The sequence below is a fragment of the Leucoraja erinacea genome, chromosome 6 (assembly GCF_028641065.1).
Source record: "Leucoraja erinacea ecotype New England chromosome 6, Leri_hhj_1, whole genome shotgun sequence".
Taxonomy (NCBI): domain Eukaryota; kingdom Metazoa; phylum Chordata; class Chondrichthyes; order Rajiformes; family Rajidae; genus Leucoraja; species Leucoraja erinaceus.
In genome coordinates, this window is record NC_073382.1 from 57,584,736 (window position 1) to 57,606,713 (window position 21,978).

At 42.9% G+C, this 21,978-nt stretch overlaps 1 protein-coding gene across 2 annotated transcripts in view; it reads right to left on the reverse strand.

The window, feature by feature from the left end:
- Positions 1-16,046: 16,046 nt before the first annotated feature.
- Positions 16,047-21,978, reverse strand: part of LOC129698181 (transmembrane protein 182-like) — a 29,490-nt gene continuing 23,558 nt past the window's right edge. For both annotated transcript variants that reach the window (XM_055637134.1, XM_055637133.1), the window contains 2 exons: positions 19,879-20,016; positions 16,047-17,700 (listed from right to left, as the gene is read on the reverse strand). In XM_055637134.1, coding sequence (XP_055493109.1) covers positions 17,465-17,700; positions 19,879-20,016 — 374 coding nt within the window. In that variant the 3' untranslated portion in view covers positions 16,047-17,464. The remainder of the gene's footprint in view (positions 17,701-19,878; positions 20,017-21,978) is intronic.

A 21,978-nucleotide genomic window follows, 5' to 3' on the forward strand; every position in this document is an offset into this window, starting at 1 on the left:
CCAGGGACTAACTCTACTGAACGTTTTTCCTTCCATTATTTATTATGTAAAAGAATATGTGTGTTATGATATGTTTATAGTTTGTTTGGTTGTTTGGTTGTTTGTCTTTTGCACAAAAGTCTGCAAGCATTGCCACTTTCATTTCACTGCACATCTCTTATGTGTATGTGACAAATAAACTTGACTTGACTTGACTTGACTTGACTTGACTTGACTTGACTTGACTTGACTTGACTAAAGTATAAAGTCTAAAGTCCAAAGAATGCTGGGCAAATATTTAAAGCTGTGACTGGAGCAAGGAGACCCAGATTTGGGAGAAGACATGACAACTAATTACAATTGGATTATACTACTAAATTGTTAGCATCAGCATGAAGGATTGAGTAACATCCTCACCACAAATCCATTGGACACACTGCTTATTTTTTTACTGTGGTCGTGCAGGTCATGTTTCTTTTATCAAAATGTTCAGTTAAGGGTCTGTCACTCTCTTCCTGCACACTGCAAGATTTGACACAATTGCCATCCACTGCTGTCTTTGATAATTAAATGGGTGGCACGGTAGAGTTGCAGAGACCCGGGTTTGATCCTGACTACGGCTGTTGTCTGTACAGAGTTTATACGTTCTTCCCATTACTGCGTGGGTTTTTGGTTTCCTCCCATACTCCAAAGACGTACAAGTTTGTAGGTTAATTGGCTTGGGTTTGTATACATGGTATAAGTGTAAATTGTCCCTAGTGTGTGCACACTTGTGTTAATGTGTGGAGATCGCTGGTCGGTGTGGACTTGGTGACCAGGTTTCCAAAGTGCCCATTTCCGCGTTGTATTTCTAAACTAAACTAAACCCTGCAAACCCAACCTGCCATGATAATGATGGACTGATTATACCGCTCCCTGTTTCTCGTTGTGAGGACACCAAGTAGTAGCTTTAATATATGTCATTGACGATATCCGGTAAGAAGTGAAAAAATAACATTGGCATAATTCCATATGTTTAATTTATAGAGACATAGATATAGAACAGTACAGCACAGGAACAGGCCCTTTGGCTCACATGCCGCCTCGGCAAGGCCAGCAGCATAATCAAGGATGAGTCTGACCCCAGACAATCCCTCCTCTCCTCTCCCATCTGGTAAAAGGTATTGAGTTGTGAAAACGCACTCCTCCAGATTCAGGGAAAATTTATTTCCTGCTGTAATCTGGCAACTGAACCATCGTAGCACAACAAGAGAGCGATGGGAAAAATCCTCTTGTCCTGTGCAGCGGCAGGGGACTCTTACTCAAAGATGGCCAAAAATCACAGCCGTAAGTGGCAGCGTTTTTTCTAAAATCAATATACAGAACAACAGGAAGTGGTCACGATCAGACTTTTAGTAATATAGATATCTGGTCTCCTCTCAACCTCCGACATTCCAAATTTGTCTGATCGACTTTATCATGCGCTGACAGTCTATTGTTTAAAGAATGAACCTCGTATTAGCTTTTTACTTTGCAAGACTTTTACGATTTCCAGGAAGAATTTACTGGCTGGTTTCAAGGTTGCTGGCAAAATATTCTCTCAGGCTATTAATACACACTCAGCTGGATTTTACATCCAGAGATGCAACTCATTCGACATTTTTTAGTAGAAAGTTACATTAAAAATCATGTACACTGAGGATTGTCATCTGATAATTACTTGGGTGCTGTTTTTATCTTGACAAAAATAAAGTGCCTTTTTAAAAAAATATGTTTTGCGTTTTAAGGAAATATTCAACGTTTGATGAGTAAGCAGAAGATTTTTGAAAGTCAGTTCTTTGTTGTATCAATGCTTCTTTCATCTGTTTGCTTATGAAGATAAATGTTCAAACACAGGAGTTTTATGGCTGCAAATTCCAGCAGCAATTTATGTGAGGGATACTGTTAAGCAAAAACATTTTTTTAAACTGATGTTCAGATGTCTTTCAAGCCTCAGGTACTACATGCTGGTGCATTTTTACCTTGTTTTAGCCATGCTGAAGATTGTAATGAGTAATTACTGCATATAAAAGCAAAAACATTCTTACAAGGAAGTGGAGATTAATAACAATGTCTGTAGTTTGCAGATTAAATATTTTAATACACTTTCTATAACTCAAGAATTTCCTTCTTATTTCATCTAACTCTCATCAACTCCTCACATATTTTTTTCCTTGTTGCAACTTAAGCAATAAGGAATACAAATATTTAGAGATGCAAATAAATGTATTGCTCGTACTTTCAGCTATCAGCCTGTAAGTAATTTTCACTGGCTTGACAGATTTTGCATCCTACTTTGGAAATGCAGAGGCTAAACTGAATGTTCAATCCATAAGCAAATTTGTTTATCTGGGAGAAAATAAACCAATTTAAAAGTTATAATTTGGCCACAACGGTGTGCAATATTTCTGCATTGTGTTGATTTTGCCAGACAATAAAAGTGTCATTGGAGAATAATGTTGTTAGGATCTGGAACTCTTGGGGGTTCGTGCTCCCAGCAGTGATCAGCTGCTGCTTGCCAGCATAAAGATATTGTCATATCGGTTCCACACTAGGGACAATATACAATTTTACCGAAGCCAATGAACCTACAAACCTGTAAGTCTTTAGAGAAAACCCACAAAGTCACAGGGAGAATGTTCAAACTCCGTACAGATAGCACCCCTATTCCGGATCGAACCCGGGTCTCTGGCGCTGCAAGGCAGCAACTCTATTGCTTTGCCGCCTTGCTGTCACTAATGTTGTCTATTTTGTCTACCCCATTTGCCACCATTTCACCTCTATCCTTCTAAAATGTATCTAACCACGTACCTCTCGTAATGTCTTTAAAACATTGTAATTGTACCTATCTCTATCTATTCCACTGGCAGCTCATTCCATGCACGCACCACCCTCTATACAAATACGTTTTCCCTTGGCTTCACTTTAAATCTTGTCCCTTTCACCTTAAATCAATGCCCTCTAGTTTTAGACTTCAACACCCTGTGAAAAAGACTGGGAACGTTCACCTGATCTGTACCTTCTTTTGATTCTTCTTCTCCCAATATTGTAGACATTCCAATTTCAAAATAAAGTTCAGGGCTTTTTCACAACCCTGCTATGCTCTTTCTGACATGATCAGAGCTCTTTGTGAAAATCACGGATGATGGACCTAGCCCACATAGACTCCTGATCTCCCCAGGAAATGGTGGAATATAAAATTAGGACATAACAAGGTTCCAACCTGCTTCCTGGGTACACAAAGGAGAATTACAAGGACACTACTGCAAATCTACAAATCTAATGTTAATATTCATTTAATGGGCAATGCTCTTAATATGGAGTATCAGTACTGTAGTTATTTAATGAGCAACATTCACAACTATACGTTGAATTTATCCAGGTTTTATTTCTACAGTCAGTCATATACATCACAAATTCAGTCAGGAGATATTTCAGTTGAAATTTTAACATTAATTCTGAAGTGGGAATGATGGAAAAAGCGTTTATCAACAATTTTTTTTTAAATGGTGCTTACAAACTGGGTATCTTCATTGCCACATACATCTAATCTGAATGTTCGGTAATGTGGCGTCTTGACACCTTTAAATATATTACCAAACATTTGCTGCATTTATGTCCTTTGGCCATCTCTTGTTAGTTAGTGTGATGTTTAACCTGTCAGATGGGTATAGTCAGTTTTAACAACTATTATCATAAAATGCCTTTAGAAAATTTCTTGCAACCTGTATATTTTGTTGTGGATAAATTATGTGGGAAGCGAGAGTGTTTCTGTACCAATAGCAATAACGACCCATGCTATGGCCATGTCATGATAATTTTTGGTCCTTCACAGAAAACATGCGTGCATCAATCTGTAGTGTGCATGGTTAAGCATATATGTTATCAAGGTCCAGGATTTATTGACACAGGTTGATCATACGCTGAATAATCCAACCACATTTTTGTTTGGAAGTGGAAAGAAATAATAAAAATTGCATTCATTGCAATGTGTAAAAAGAGTTGAGATACCGTATTATAATTTTGCTGCATGTCATTGTGGTATATATCATGTCTTGATTGGTGAATATGTTAGTTTGTGACTTTATTTGAAGCAGAAATAATATGTGAATGCTTCATTGAGCATAATTCTGACTGCTAACTACGCACTTCGTCCGAGCATGCGTCATGCAAGCCATCTTAAATGACCACCTAAAATGTCATTTGGCAACCTAAAAAGCTGCCAAGGTTGCCCGGCTGGCAACAGGGAAAAAAAGTTAAGCGAGAGCCCTGTCTTGTCTTCCAACATTTTTATATTTATATTTCTAATTATTCCCCTGAGTCTGTATATTCATACTATATCTTTTGAGCGCAACTTTAATAATTAATAAATATATATGGCTGGGATCACTTGTGGAACGCACACAAATATACAACTTTCATACCTGAAATAAATGTATTTCCTGTCCCCATATTTATCTCATTATTTGAGTAGAAAAGTAGCTCATGCTGTGAGCCTAAAGCAAATGCTAATGTGCATTTTAAAGCCAAGAGTACATTTAATGACATTTTTCCAGGAGGGAAGATTAAAATGCCTTGGTTCATGCAGATTACAGGTTCAGTCAGTAATTGTTCCAGATAGAGAAGTTTCAAGGATGCATCAAAGACAGTCGGATACTAAAGGTGTACAAGCAATAAAAATTAAAAAAAAACTTCACATAAGATGTGCAGGAAGGAACTGCAGCTGTTCGTTTACACCAAAGATGGACACAAAATCCTGGAGTTTATTAATCATTTATTAATCGTGATAAAGAATAATGGAGCAACACAGTTGGACAGCGGTAAAGTTGCTGTCTTACAGCGCCAGACACCCGGGTTCGCCCCTGACAACAGGTGCTGTCTGTACAGAGTTTGTACATTCTCCCCGTGACTGCGTGGGTTTTCTCCGAGTGCTTCAGTTTCCTCCCACACTCCAAAGATGAACAGTTCATAGGTTCATTTGGCTTTGGTAAAAATTGTAAAATTATCCCTAGTGTGTAGGATATTGTTAGTGTATCACTATTATGGATCGCTGGTCAGTATGCACTCAATGGGCCGAAGGGCCTGTTTCCACGCTGTATCTCTAAGCTAAAGCTAAATCTGTTCCACTCTTGCTATTGTGAAAGGCATGCAACAGCTCCCTCTAGTGTCTATGTTTGGATTATATTTTGAATTTAATTTGCTATTTAATTTTATTTGAAATCTTCCATTGATGTAATGTATTAATGTAATGTAAGAAAAGGCCTACAGTATGAAAAGCTTTAATGTACCATAGTTGCAGCATGCAAGAAAATTGAACCAATGTCAAATGTCTCTTTAACGTTTTCTGTTGTGACGTATTTTAAACAGATTAACATCATGTGAATGTTTACTTCGAAATCCAGTTTTACGGTGACATAATGGCACAGCTGGTAGAGTTGCTGCCTCACTGAGCCACAGACCCGGATTCGATCCTGACTTCAGGTGCTGACTGTGTGGAGTTCTCCCAGCAACTGCATGAGTTTTTTGGGGAGGACTTGGGGGTTGGTATGTTTATTGGCCTCTTTAAATGACCCCCAGTGTCTTGGGAGTGGATGCGAAAGTGTGATAAAATAAAACTATTGTGAACTGGTGATCGATGGACGGCGTGGACTCAGTGAGCCAAAGGTGAGCCTGCTTCCAAGCTGCATCGTTTAATTCATCAATTTTAAGATTTAGGGTTTCAGAGGAAGGGTCTGAGGAAGGGTTCTGACCCAAAATATCACCCATGCTTTTTCTCCAGAGTTGCTGCCTGACCCATTGAGTTACTTCAGCACTCGTGTATATAAAAGGTTTTAGAGAATGATTTAGAACTGCTACAAATGTATTTTGTGGGAGAACGCATGTACTGAATAAGTTCTTTCTGCCAAATTAAAGGGGGTAGTCTTTTGAAATACACAAAATGGAAAAAGACCCTACGGCTCACCCACTAAATTCAAGCCACCCATCGATCAACTGTTCACATTATGTTATCCCACTTACCATTTCACTCCCGATACACGAGTGGCAATTTACTGAGGCTAACTAGCCTACAAATCTGCACATCTTTGGGATGTGGGAGAAAACTGGAGCACCTGGAGAAAACCCATGCGGTCACAAGGAGAACGTGCAAACTCCACGCAGACAGTACCTGAAGTCAGGATCAAACATAGGTCTCTGATGCTGTGAGGAAGCATCTCTACCCACTACACCATTGTGCCTCCCTAGTCTTCCAAAATGTACTTTTTTGCCTCATTTCTTGGTAAAATTGGTGTTGGTGGGAGAGAACCGTTTATGGGGATTTTGTTTAATGTATTTCATAATTGTGTGGAAATTATTGGGAGAATTGTCTGGGAAAGACATATCGGTTCAAACAGAATGAAGAGTTTACTTTAGTTTAGTTTAGTTTAGTTTTGCTTAGTTTAGTTTAGAGATACAACACGGAGAGAGGCCCTTCAGCCCGCAGTCTGCACCTACCAGTGATCACCGCACATTAAAGGGCCTGTCCCACAGGAGACCTCCGACGACCTTAACCGACTTTAAAAAAAAATCAAGGTCGCGGTGACCTACAACTTCCTACGACCTTCTATGACTATGTGTACGACCTCCTACGACTATGTTGAAGACCTCCCTTGACTATGTTGAAGACTGGCTTCGACCATGTGCGCTTTACTCGAGGATGGTCTCTAGCAAATTGGTCCGTGAATGAGCAGGACCCCCTTCCACCTCAAAGGACCACACCGAAAACCAACAATGACCAGTGACGAGTGTCTACAGCTCAAATGATCACCTGATAAATTATGTCATGTCTGCATTTTTTTCTCACTAAAAAATGCCTCCCAGGTTTTTTTTTTTAATCATTCTGAACCATGCAAGCAAGGAAGGAGCTAGTTTGGAGGATGTTAGTAACATCCCTTTTGTTTCAGCAGCCTTTTAAGAAAGGGGAAGGGGAAGCAGAAGGGGAAGAGCAAGGGTAAAGTGGAAGAACAAGAAGAGGTCTCAATGGGTGAATGAAGATGATGTGATGGACTGTCCCAGTACACCAGATGACTGGAAGAGAGTGGCGCTGGACTTTGACAAAAGATGGAACTTTAAGCACACATGTGGAGCAGTGGATGGCAGGCATGACATTCTTGTCCCTGTCCCTGTACCCCTCATTTTCCTTTTCGTACAGGATGGCATTCTGCTGGAACCATTCCTCAAGGTCCCACCTCCTGCTGCCTGGTGAAGGTGTAGGGCATAACCTTCCTCCAGCCCTCCCTCACTGCCAATGGGGCATCTGCCTCTAATGCTGTGTCAGACAGAGAAGAAAGGCATTGCCACTTTAATTTCACTGCACATCTTACATATAAACATAGAAAATAGGTGCAGGAGTAGGCCATCCGGCCCTTCGAGCCTGCACCGCCATTCAATATGATCATGGCTGATCATCCAACTCATTATCCTGTACCTGCCTTCTCTCCATACCCCCTGATCCCTTTAGCCACAAGGGCCACATCTATCTCCCTCTTAAATACAGACAATGAACTGGCCTCAACTACCTTCTGTGGCAGAGAATTCCACAGATTCACCACTCTCTGTGTAAAAAATGATATTCTCATCTCGGTCCTTAAAGACTTCCCCCTTATCCTTAAACTGTGACCCCTTGTTCTGGACTTCCCCCAACATCGGGAATAATCTTCCTGTATCTAGCCTGTCCAACTCCTTAAGAATGTTGTAAGTTTCTATAAGATCCCCCTCAATCTTCTAAATTCTAGCGAGTGCAAGCCAAATCTATCCAGTCTTGCTTCATATGAAAGTCCTGCCATCCCAGGAATCAGGCTGGTGAATCTTCTCTGTACTCCCTCTATGGCAAGAATTTCTTTCCTCAGATTAGGAGACTAAAACTATATGCAATACTCCAGGTGTGGTCTCACCAAGACCATGCACAACTGCAGTAGAACCTCCCTGCTACTATACTCAAATCCTTTTGCTATGAATGCTAATATACCATTTGCTTTCTTCACTGCCTGCTGCACCTGCATGTCTACTTTCAATGACTGGTGTGCCATGACACCCTGGTCTCGTTGCATCTCCCCTTTTCCTAATCGGCCACTATTCAGATAATAGTCTACTTTCCTGTTTTTGCCACCAAAGTGGATAACCTCACATTTATCCACATTATAAATCTTGTATGTGTATGTGACAAATAAAGTTGACTTGACTTGACTTGACTAGCGCTGTCAGGCAGTAGCTCTACTACTACTCCACCGTGATGCCAAGAGATTGAACACAAACCACAATTATCTTGCTATTCCAATTGTACGTGTTTAATTCTACTCTTACATGACAGAGTGGCTCACATCAACTTGCTGTTATCTCTCTGATTATGTAATGTTTCATAAAGGATTGAAAGAAATAGGCAAAAGGAAATCCCAGAGACAAACCTCAAGATCACTTCTCATTTATTGTGGGCATACTGGTGGTGGATACTGCATTTAACATTCAGCATTTTCTTTGCACAGTTAAACATTCAGATGTGCTTCCAGTTGTATGTGAATAAATGAAACAAGCATGAGTATTCATCCTCATAAAAACAATGACCATTTCTTGTACAATTTGCTCCTGCCCCAGGCATTTCACATAACAATGCCATGGTTTTAGTCTCTTCCTTCGGGGGGGATGCAACCTTTTCTTGTCGTATCTCCTGTCTCTGCCTCCGTCTGCGCTGAGGCCTAATGGCGGAGCTGGCAGCCTCCAACTGGGACCGACCTTGAGGCTCCAGAGGCAGAGCCAACCAGGACTTACCAACGCGAGGCTGGCCGTCATCGGGGCTGTGGCGGCAGCGGCGACCCGACTTCGGAGCCTCAGAGGCTCGGCCGCGGGCCCAGTGGACTCGGCCGCGGGCCCAGTGGACGACAACGTCGGGAGCTCGCAGGTCCCAGGTTGGTGACCTGTCTTCTGGAGCGCCCGCAATGGCAGCTATGGCAGCTTCTACCACCCCGGGCCACGGAGTTTGAAACGGCCCGTTCGCGGAGCTCAGATTCAGCCGCGGGACTTACCATCACCCGGCGGCGTAATAACATCGGAAGCCTGGATCGCCTCAACGCAGGGAGAACAAGGAGGGAAGAGACAAGGACTTTAAGACTTTTGCCTTCCATCACAGTGAGGAGGTGCCTGGTAGACTCACTGTGGTGGATGTTAAATCTGTGTTTATTGTGTGTTTTGTTATTTTATTCTATGTTATGACTGCAAGGCACAATAAAGGAATACAATACAATACTGGCGCATTCATTTACAGCCTTTGGAACGTGCCTTTAGTGTTGTGATAATTCCTACTGATTTGTTATGGGCACTTAATGGGCTGTTGTTTACAGATAAAATAAATCTAACTTTGCATCTTCAGTAAAAGATGGTAAAACAATATTAAAAGACCCACTAAGAGGGGCGTATGTTATCATGTTGACCTGGTCATATGGATTCTGAACAGCCTTACTCACAGAAGACAGCAGGTTATGGTGGAAGGACAATATTCAGGCTGGAAGTTTGTGGCCAGTGGAGTTTTTGCAGGGATCTGTGCTGGGCCCTCTGTTGTCCATATGCACATAAATGACCTGGGCATAAATGTAATAGACACAAAATGCCAGAGTAACTCCACGGGACAGGCAGCATCTCTGGAGAAAAGGAATGGGTGACAATTCGGGTCGAGGCCCTTCTTCAGTCTGAAGACCCTTCTTCAGTCCAGCATTTTGTGTCTATCTTCAGTTTAAACCAGAATCTGCAGTTCCTTCCTGCACATCCTGGACATAAATGTAGATGGATTAGTAAGTTTGCAGTCGACACCAAGATTGCTGGAGTTACGGACATTGAAGAAGGCTGTCCAAGTATACAGCAGGATTTACTACAGAAATGTGTGGAGACATGATAGTTGGGGTTTCATCTGAGCAAGTCATGATGCAACTCTGTAAGAATTTGAAAAAAGACAAAGTGCTGGAGTAACTCAGTGGGTCAAGCAGCATTGCTGGAGAACATGGATCGGTGACATTTCGGGACGGGACCCATCTTTACACTGATTGTGGTTGGTGGAGGAGAAAGCTGGGTGAGAGGAGGTATGACAAAGCCTGGCGTATGATAAGGGTAGACTTCTTTGTAGACAAAGGAGAAAAGTTTGCAGATGACACTAAAGTGGTGATATTGCAGATACAGGTGCACAACCTTTTATCCGAAAGCCTTGGGACCAGACACTTTTCGTAATTCAGAATTTTTCAGCTTTCGGAATGGAAGATTTTTAGCGTAGTGGTAGAGCGCTCAGCTCATAGCCGCAAGGTCGCGAGTTTGCGCCTCGATCCCGGCAGTTACTCAATTGCGAGTTTGAGTCTTCAATGTAGTTTTTTCTTGCAGAATAGGAGAGAATAGGGAGGGTTAGGCTGGGATCATTCTCTGCGAGATGATCTTAGTGCGGGAGACAAGTGTAGGAGAGGTGTACTGACTGTGTGGGCAGAACTTTGGAAGTGATTGCCCACCATTCTCAAAAGCCGCTGTGTCTCCCTGTTCCTCCAACTCCGGAGGAATCCGCTCCCCGATGGGCCACTACGGCGACAAGTGGCAGTTCGCCCACAGCCAGAGCTGCGGTCCCTCATCCGCAACCCGGGTTCCTCTGGAGTTGGAGTGGGGCTGGGCTAGAGTTGTTGCTGGCTGTGAGTCTCTGGGATCTCCGTGCTTGCAGTGGGCCTGGGGGTCGGTGTCCCGATGAGGGGGCGCAACTCGGGCTGTGGGCGAACTGCCACTTGTCGCTGTAGCGGCGCATCGGGGAGCGGCTTCTGGTGGTCCTGACGTCTCTCAGCTCCTGTCCAGGGGGGTGGCCGGAGATGTCAGGACCAACAGGAACCCGTCCCCGATGCGCCGCTACAGCGACGTGGCAGTTCGCCCACAACTCGAGCTGCGCCCCCTCATCCGCAACCCGGGTTCCTCTGGAGTTGGAGCGGGGCTGGGCTAGAGTTGCTGCTGGCTGTGAGTCTCTGGGATCTCCGTGCTTGCAGTCGGTGTCCCGTTGGTCCTGACGTCTCCGGTCACCCCCTAGAATGGAGCTGAGACTGGGAACTGTACCGCCCTTGCCCCCTCCCTCTGCAACTGCAAACAACCCCACAGTTCCCAGTCTCAGCTCCTGTATAGGGGGGTGGCCGGAGACGTCACAGCCCGAGCTGCGCCCCCTCATCCGCAACCCCAAGATCAAGACGTACCTTGCACACCATCAGCTTCTGTCCCTACGGGGAGCGTGTTCCTCTGTAGTTGGAGCGGGGCTGGGCTGCTGCTGGCTGTGGGTCTCTGGGATCTCCGTGCTTGCAGTGGGCCTGGGGGCCGGTGTCCCGTTGGTCCTGACGTCTCCGGAGACTGGCACTGGCTCCGACGTGAAGACAGTGCAAAGCCCCCGCGCCAGTGCAATGGGCGGGGAGCTGGAGAGGGGAGGGAAGGGGTCACACACATGGCCGGGAAGCAGAGGGGTGTAGGTGGGGTGAAACTGAAGGGAGCGACAATCTGCTGCTACCTGCCCGCTGAGTTAAAAATTTCCCACGCAAGACTCACGATACACTGTGTATCGTGTCTACCATGGGAACATTTTTAACTCAGCGGGCAGGCAGCAGCAGATTGTCAATTATTAACCCTCCCGCGCAATATACCCTCACCTTCTCTTTTATGAATGGGGATTTAGTTCCCCTTTCTTCGAGGACCGACCGGAGGTTCCGCTGTCACCTCTGTGGGCCGCCCTCGGTGAACGTTTTCAAGGACCTTTCTCAAGGACCGAAAAAATGTCCGCTATTCGGAGGTTTTCGTTATTTGGAACTTCGGATAAAAGGTTGTGCACCTGTAGTGACAATGGTTGCCAAAAGAGCCCTTCCTGTGCTGTACTTTGTTCTATGTTCAGTTGCAATCTAATTTAGACCCCTGATTTTTTTCCAGAAAGATTCCTTCCTGATTCTTTTTTCCAGTGCACCTCATTGGTTTATAATTTAAATCTCGTTCATCTAAGACGAGGAGCGGCTTTTTCTAACTTGAAGATGAACTGCTGATATGTTGGGGAATTCCTCGGCGCATCTGTGGATTAAATGAAAATAAAGATCTGACAGCATGAAACAGGAGTCTCCAAAGTGGCAGGTACTAGTTGACAATGTCATGGCTATCAACTCTCCCAATTTTGATCACCAGACGCTGGCTTTTTTATGGAGGGAATGGTCTGATACCTGATGAGGTCTCGAGAGATCACATTGGGTCAAGCCACAAAAGATAATCAGATTTGTGTTGACCTTTCTTTTGGAACCAACATGGAAATTTTCCAGAAGGCAAGGTACAATAAAGCTGAAGACCTATGGAGACCTCTTCATTGCCAATGAAGGTCGACGTCCCATCAACATCGATGGCAGGCCAGTACTGAATAGAAATAAATTGAAATAGGTTTAAGGTGAAGGGGAAAAGATGGGTAACTTTTTCACACAAAGGTTGGTGGGTGTATGGAACAAGCTGCTGGAAGAGGTAGTTGAGGCAGGTACTATTGCAATGTTTAAGAAATAATCAGACAGGTACATGAATAGCAAAGGTTTAGAGGGATGTGGGCCAAAAACAGACAGGAGGGACAAGTGTAGATGGGACATGTATGGGCAAGTTGGGCCTGGGGCTGTTTCCACACTGTATGACTCTATGACTCATTAGAAATAAATTATAAAACATAATCGGATTGCTTCCAGTGTAAATTGGCTAACATTGTTATCTATGAAGTATCCCGCCAATTTACAAATAGAATATAATAAAAAAATTAAAAATTAAAACTGAATCATTATAGATTTTGGCTGTTGTGGCAAGCAATGCAGTATTTTATATTGATCACATTATGACCAAAACTGATTCTTACCATCATTCTTCATCAAAATTCAACAGTTCGTGTCAAACAGAAGTATTTAATTGACATAGTTTGTGGACATGCTTGAGCATTGGAGGCTGCTCTCTGAGCTTTGATTACACACATATCAATTGTTAACACTCCATCATTCTTACATAACTGCAAATCACACACAATTGGTTGGTTAAACATTATCGAGAGAGAAAAATACAGCCTTATTTTTACTTTGCTTGTGGAACTCACTGTCAAGATTTATTTTAAATGACAACGTTTTATGACTTGCAGGTTTATTGACAGTAGGCTCCATTGTTAATTCTTGAATGGCCTACATTAGTCGTTCGTTTTAACTTGCTACGTAACAATTAATTCTGACAGGATCGTGCAGTTCAAATTAAGCAAACAGTAAAAGTATTGCTGGTGTGTAGTGGTGAGTGAAGAAAGGAGCAAATTATGACTGGGTCTCTGCTGGGTCAGGCGCCACTTCATTGTGAAAGATATGCTGCAAGTGACTATGCAAGCTGGCACATAGCAAATGCTCATTTGATGTATTGTAATTTTACATTACACCAATATTTGAGGGCATGAGCACATCCAGTCATCGTTACTTGCTGTTAGGAAAACCATGTCAAGATTGTCATTAGCTATCTGATTATCCCTAGTGGGCCAAGTTGGACATGAAGCTGAATTCATACCTGGCCAAGCAGAACAATAGATGGCACTGTTCACCAGCAATTTGAGCCCAGAATTACAAATTCCGATGGGCAATAATCATAGTCAAATTCTTTGGGCATACCAGAGTTTACCTTCACTGAGGATTTAATTTTTCAGCTAAATTACTTGTCTCAGGATAATCAGTTAGCTGTCACCAGGACTGGAAAGATAACAAGAATAAAAAGATACAATACAGCTTTATACACATAAGTAATCTTGAAGTGTAGATGACAAGAATTGATTTCCATGAGCAACTTCACCTCTTCAAAGCATTGTCCTGAACTCTAAAAATCCCTTCTCCAATCCAATGGACCCAGACTGCGGCTCGGTACATGAGATACTATAGGTAGCACTGAACAAACTCTCGTCAATTGCTTCAGTCCCACCAACCCCACCAAGGGGTTACAGGGTGGGGGGGGACCAGTAGAGCGTCCTTTGTAGCCAAGGTCCGGAGAGCAAAGAGCACCGCCACTCCACCGAGGTCTATAGGGGAAGGAGCGGCTCTGCAGTCAGCGACCGAAGGACTAGTGACGGGATCCTGGGAGAGGGTAGGGCTGAAGATGTCCTGGTTGGGTTGCTCCTAGGCCTGGCCAAGCTAGCCATCTGCGAGAGACGGCACCAGTGGAAGAGGGCTTCGCCCAAATAAGATGCTTGCCCCTTTACCGGGGTTATATCCACGCCCGGGTGGTGTTGGGAGAGGGACATAGTTGTACAGTAGTTATTTAGTATATTTGTAATATAGTTGTTTGCAAATGTAGTTTCTAATTAATTTGGTAATTTTGTGATATGGTGGTGGGTGGGTCACCACGGTATTGTTTTGTATCGCGATAGTAATTAAATAGATTATTTTTGATACAAAAAAAGTGGTCTACGGGGAGAAGGCAGGGGAATGGGGTTGAGGGTTTAGTACTGTCTCCAATACATTAATAAGCTCCAGTAGCCTTAGGCTATTCCACTCATCAAGTCTCACCACTCGATCATGGCTCATCTATCTTTCCCTCTCAGCCCTTCTCCTGCCTTCTCCCCATAACACCTGACTTTCTTACTAATCAAAAATCTGTAACTCTTCACCTAAAAAATATCCATTGACATGGCCTCTGCAGCTGTCTGCGGTAATGAATTCCTCATTGATCCAGTCTTCATCTATGATGTCCCACATGTGCTTGTCCTAAGCCAAACCTCTCATTGCCATGGAGTTGTTACAAAGGCTGGGCCATCCTCTGACCATGAAGAGATTTTCTTTGTGTGCATCCCAGTGGGCTGTTTAATTGCTTAATGTAGCTCAGCTAGAACCATCTAGAACCATGTCAGCTAGAACCATCTTGGCGATGTCATCTGGAGCAACACTGCTGGTAGGGCCACCAATGGCAGCAAGGTCAAGGGGGAGGTCTCTGACAAAGAGCAATCCAACCAAGACCTGAATAGTGGAACAGGCAGAGGATGATGGCTGACCTTTGTTGAGCATCACAACGAATGGGAAGGTGGATGAAAGCTGCAGCAGAAAAGTGTCTCCGGTTGTCTTAGACTCCACGCCACTGGACCCTGACCCAATCTGTCAAGGACCGTGGGGTGAATGTCTATGCACCAGTCTCCCCACATTAAACAAAGTCACATACAGGCATCCTGCATATAGGAAATAAAACCCTGGAGACACCCATGGTCATCCATGACCGAGGGGGGGGGGGGGGGGGGGACTAAGAGAACCATCTTCTAGATCAGTCACATAAAGCAAGTATAACACTTGAATGCTCAAAAATGTACTTTGATTCAGTGTATTTTCACATCATGACCTAACCTTAATTTCACGTGGAACTATATATTGGAATCTTAATACAAAAACGATTAGTACTGGGAATACATGTGGACACTGTTTTGAAGGCGATACTGCAGGTTGAGAAGGCATTTCAAAAGACACGTAGTGTTTTGGCCTTTATAGACGAGTTGAGTAGAAAACAAAGGAATTATGCTGTGAAGCACTGATTTGGCTACAGCTAATCATAACCATTTATGGACACTATACTTTGTGGAAGACGTGATGGCTTTGGAGAAAATACAGAAAAAGGTTTATCAAAATGGACCCAGATATATGAAAAGACTAGAAACATTGGAGATTTTCTTTTAGTAGCGAGAAAGTACAGTTATAGAGTCATAGAGTGATAGAGCATAGAAACAGGCCCTTCAGCCCAACTTGCCCACACCAGCCAACATGTCCCAGCCAGACTAGTCCCACCTGCCCGTGTTTGGTCCATATCCCTCCAAACCTATCCCATCCATGTAACTACCTCCTCTGGCAGCTTGTTCCGTACACCCATCACCCTTTGCATGAAAAAGTTGCCCCTCAGATTCCTATTAAGATGTGAAAACAGTGCGCAAAATCATGAAGGCTTCAGAGGAAGTGAATATAAAGGAACTGGTTAAACTGATGGAAACATGACAAACCAACAGGCACACATTTAATTATATAAGCATGATAAAAACTTCATTTTCAAAAATATTAAGGTTGCTTTGCAGATATTAAGTTACATGTTATTTATTTGAAAAACAAGAGTGCGTGTCAGAGCCCAAATACTTTTCCAAATAGCAAGCACCGACAGAAAGACGTAATTCTCCATTAAGACTTTTTGTACCAAATAATACAAATGTTATTTTACAAGCGGTCACATTTACAATAAATACAATCTCAGTTAAAAGCCGCAATACACAAAACCACCCTATAACAGAGTAGATAATGCAAAATATTTGCATTTAACAAACTACATCTAAGGTACTTCAGATTTCCCTTTCATCACTCAGACATCGAGAAAACCACAGCAGTGATTTCTATGAGGAGGGGTGAACCTCTACATTATGGAAATAAATGTTCCAAATCAAAAATCCTCCTGAAATTATTCAAATTTCTAGGAAGAAAATAAAACTGGCCTCTTTAGCAAAACTTGTTTATCATTCTCTGTCACCACCAATTAATATCTGAACAAGCAGGCAATACTTCAAAGTGAGCAACAACAAATTAGGTAACTGTGACCCGAGGAACTGCAGACATTGGTTTACCCCAGGAAAAAAAATGTCGTAGTAGCTCAGTAGGTCAGGTAACATCTCTGGAGAACGTGGATAGGCAAAGTTTCTGGTCGGGACCCTTCTTCTCCCACTCCATCAGTCTGAAGAAGGGCCCCGACCCAAAAAAACACCCATCATTAGGTTATTATTTTATAAATGTTATTTTATTATATTTTAAAAATAATATTTTTAAATGCTGATTATAACATTATAAAAAATCTAAAACAAAGATGAATTCAGAATTTCAGGTTATATACTTTTATTATGCACCAACTAACATATTAATTATTACAAAATACAACTAAAACTAATTCCTCAACTAATGATAGTTTGCTTCTCGATGTTTTCGCTGTTAAATCGTGATAATATGGCAGTTATTGGGAGTTATAAACTGGGAGATAATTATGAAGTTAATTAACTTGAGCTCTTGATTATTTAAAAACATCATTATTTTGGGAATTTGTTAAACTTTGCAGAACCTGTCATCAAGCTACCAAGCCATTTCACACTCTATGAAATAGAGCAGCTCTTCTCCAATAGGAATAAACTGCCCCAAAGTAACCGTGATGCATTTTCCACAGCTTTTTCGATTGTCAAAATAACAACAGTTTCCTTTCAGGAATCAAGGAAACACTGGATACATTAAAAATTTCAAATAATATGTAACGCCAGTACTACTATATAATGTTATATTTCGACTGTAATCAAAGGGAGTCCATATTATCATGTCTCTTTGTTGATAAATTTTGCCGCTTCAGCATAATAATGACACTTTCCTCTTTTAAAAAATATAAATTGGTTGCATCAAAAAAATATTTAAATGGTGGTACTACTTTCACTGCGTTCAGCAGCAGACAATTTAATGAAAAGACCACCTGCGATTACAGAGAGTAATACGGCAAAAGGAGCTGCCATGAATGACCAACCATAATCCACGCCATATTTCGTATTGTTATTTGCAGATGTGCAATTTGCTATTTCTTTTGCGATCATCCAAGATATTGCTGATATCCAGCAGGCGTACATGATAATTGACAAGGTGAAACAAATGCCTGAATACAAAAGAGAGGAAATGTGATGATCAACATAAGAAACAATGATCACATCACGTTCATTGGAGTTTAGTGTTTGAAGATGTGATATTGAAACAGGCCCTTCGACCCAACGAGTCCATGCCAACCAGCGGTCGCCCATACACTAGTTCTATCCTACACACTAGGGACAATTTACAGAAGCCAATTAACCTACAAACCTGCGTGTCTTTGGAATTTGGAATCCCACTCAACAAAGCACTGGTGAAAACCCACGCGATCACAGGGAGAACGTGCAAACTCCGTACAGACAGTATCCATAGTCAGGGTTCTTGTGGCTTATGATCCTACACGGGAATTGAAGTTGGTATGTGATGCAGCAGATCATAATGAAAGTGCAGTAAATCACATGATGAATGATGGGCTAAAAGAAAAATTCCCACGAAGGAAAAGGTGGATATATTTTGCTTTGTGTGAGGACAAGCTTGGATATATCTGTACTCAGACGGGTGAATGGTACTACAATAACATAGCGTACTGTCTAATTCACGTCTACCCCATTGTGAACATTGGACTTTGTTGATGGAACCTTTGTGCTACAATACTGAGAACTATATTCTGCACTCTGTGCTCTATCTATTGTACCTGAGATTGACAAGATTGTATCCATTAATACTATTAATATTATACTATTAGCCTGTCCTGTTGAGTTACTCCTGCATTTTGTGTCTATTATTTGATCTGATAGCCTGCAAAACAATGCTTTTCACTGTACCTGGTACGTTACAATAATAATAAACATAAATATTATATAATTATGTAAGTGGACTTGCATGGATATACTGTTCTTCATAACCATGTGCATGGACATAGTGCACTTTTGCACGGTGGCACAGCAGTGAAGCTGCTGCTTACAGCGCCAGGGACCCGGGATTGATCCTGACTACGGGTGCTGTCTGTACGGAGTTTGTACGCTCTCCCCATGACCACGTGGATTAACTCCAGGTGCTTCGGTTTCCTCCCACACTCCAAAGACATACAGCTTTGTAATTAATTGGCTTTGGTAATATTTTAAATTGTCCCTTGTGTGCAGGATAGTGCTACAGTGCGGAGATCGCTAGTCGGCGCAGATGCAGTGGGCAAAAGGGCCTGTTTCCATGCTGTATCTCTAAAATAAACAGAGAGTTGTGCTGTTTACCTACTTTGGAACAATGGGACAGAAAGAGGCACATGGTCAGAAGCTGGAACTTGGGTCTCCATGTTCTTTGGAGTTTAGAGTTACAGAGTGGAAACTGGCCATTCAGCCCAACAATTCCACGCCGACCAGCGAATGCCCGTACACCAGTTCTATCCTACACACTCGGGACAATTTACAGAAGCCAATTAAACTACGAACCTGCACATCTTTGGAATGTAGAAACCGGAGCACTGGTATTGTCCAAATAAGCCACAACATTTTTGAAATATATGCGCTTTACCTTAAAGCATTCGTGAAGATATTATAAATCCCGCTCAACAGTTTATTAATGGAAAGAAAGGAAAATGGGCTCCATTAATGATGTTCAACAGACCCCCAACTTAATTGTCCTCGCAATGACCCAGACACAAAATTTTAAAACAGTGCAGGCGAAAACCTCTCTAAATGTCTCCATTCGTCATTACTCCTTCCATTTGAGATAAAACGAGTTCAGTAGAATTCGGATATACATCACACTGGCGCAGCGGTAGAGTTGCTGCCTCACCGTGCCAGGGACCCAGGTTCGATTCTTACTACAGGTTCTGGCTGGACAGTATTTGAACGTTCTCCGTGTGACCACGTGGGTTTTCTCTGGGTGCTCCGGTTTCCTCCCACACTCCAAAGCAGTGCAGGTTTGTAGGTTGATTGGCTGCTGAAAATTGTGCCAAGTGTGTGGGATAGATCTAGCGTGCGGCTGCTCGCTGATTGGCACGGATTCGGTGGGCCAAACGGCCTGTATCTTTAAACAAATCTAAACATGAGACTGAGGTAATATTTTAAGTTTTAAGACTTAGCCTGGTAGAATAGGTTGACCCATGACTGGTTAAGGTCAGTATGTGAGTGTGATGTGATTTGATTATAATTTGGCAGGAAGATTGACATAATACTAACCAATATATTTTTTTAAAACAACAGGTTGCAAGTACAAATAAATGGGAAAGTTATACAAAGATTTCACTCACCACCAATGAGGAAAATTACTCCCACTATTTTATATATCTCGTGTTTCTGACGGCATGCTTTGTAAATCATGTATATGAATCCAATTGTAACAATGATCACTCCCAAGAACATTAGTGCACTCCAAAGTTTACGATAAACTGGAAAAATAGAGCACAAATTGGCATTAGTCTAATAAAAGTGCTGGTACGGGTAGAGTAGCAACTAGCAATGTTTATTTCTAACAGATTCAATAATCCCCAACAGATTCATTTATCAGCAAAAGAAGTGGATTTTACTTCGGAGTCACGTGAGGGACTCCACGAAGAGCCCACTAGTCCGCATGCGCATCATTACGCTACACGCATTGCACGAGTCATTTCGATGGAGGAAGAACGTTCGGTATGGTGTATAAAACCAACGAAGACAGGTAAGAGATCTACGTTTTTCTTACCTCTAGGATGGACAGAAGACGAACCAAAGCTGCAAAAAAGCTGGCGGGGGACAGCCGTGCAGGAACGGGCAGCCAGCGGCGGCAGACAGCAGGGCTGTCTCCATTGTCGGGAGCACCTGTGCCGGAGCTACCCTCACCACCGGCGGGTGGAAAGGCTAAACACAAAACCGACAGAGCCATTCTTTCGGACGACTCGGATTTCGAACAGCCCCACGCCACCCTACGCTCAGGGGCCTGTGGGGCTGAAGGAATTGGAGGAGCAGCAAGCGACCAGTGACCGAGATCACTGGAACGCGTTTGAGCTGCGGGACCAGCGACCGCGAGCAGTCAGCGCTCAAAAGCTCTGTACCGCGTTGGAGCGGCAGCTGGTCCAGGATAAGCCGCAAGAGCCAGGTGCCCGAGAGCACTGGACAAAAATGGAGCGGCTGATGGAGGCAATACTCCAGAGGGGGTCTGTCTCTACTGCGCAGACATACAGCCCCTCTGCAGTACCTTATTCAGGGCTGTATTCGGCGTCTATTGCCTCCCAGGACAGCATAGCAGGGCAGATTTGGACTGACCCTGAACAGGAACTGATGGAAAACTCAGTGCAAGGGGTGAGTGGGAACTTACTTGAAATGGTGGCTCAATTGAAACCTTCAACAACAATGGATTTCTTGGGATTTACCATTAACTCACTTCTTATGTCAGTGACTTTGCCACAAGACAAAGCAATAGCCCTCGAGGAGGATGGCAGCAAAATCATTTGACACAAGAAAACCATCTATTAGACAGGTGGCGAGAATGATTGGCAAGATAATAGCAGCTTTTCCAGCTGCACAATTCGGACCTTTATATTATCAGAATTTACAAAGGGCAAAAATAAGAGCTCTAAAATACAATGGAGGTCATTTTGATAGACCTATGGAACTACCAAAAGAAGCCATATTAGAACTACAATGGTGGAAAGAAAACATTAGGCATTGTTCCAATCTAATCATTATGAGCAATCCGTCTATCACACTACAAACGGATGCTAGTGCTCTCGGATGAGGTGCCATGGATTCCATCAACAGCTGTGGTGGGAGATGGAATGAACAGAAGTCATCATTACTACACACTTTGGGCTTAAATTATTTAGAAATGTTGGGAGCTTCTCATGGCCTTAAGTCATATTGCTTAGGGTTATCTCACCAGCATGTGAGATTAGAAATTGATAACACCACTGTGGTAGCATACATCAACCACATGGGTGGAAACAAATCGACATCATGTGACAATCTGGCAAACAAGATCTGGCAATGGTGTATCCGCAGAGGAATTTGGATATCAGCTACCTACTTACCAGGTAGATAAAACTTAGTGGCAGACACCAGGTCACGCAAATTCAATGAGAACATCGAATGGATGTTGGACAAAAAAGTATTTGCTGAAATTACAGCATGATACGGAACACCAGATGTCGATCTATTCGCATCCAGGCTTAACACTGGTCCCCCGATGCAATATTCCACCTCTCCACCAATTCCAATATTGGTGGCCAGTGGGGGGGCTTTCTGGAGTGCTGGTATGGGTTCTTGGTGTGGCAGCTCAGTCCCTCAAGCCTGATCTGCTGGCAGCTCAAACACGGCTGGTGGGCTGGCAGTTGACTCATGACTATTCCGTGAAATTCCTTTTCAAGCAGGGTGCA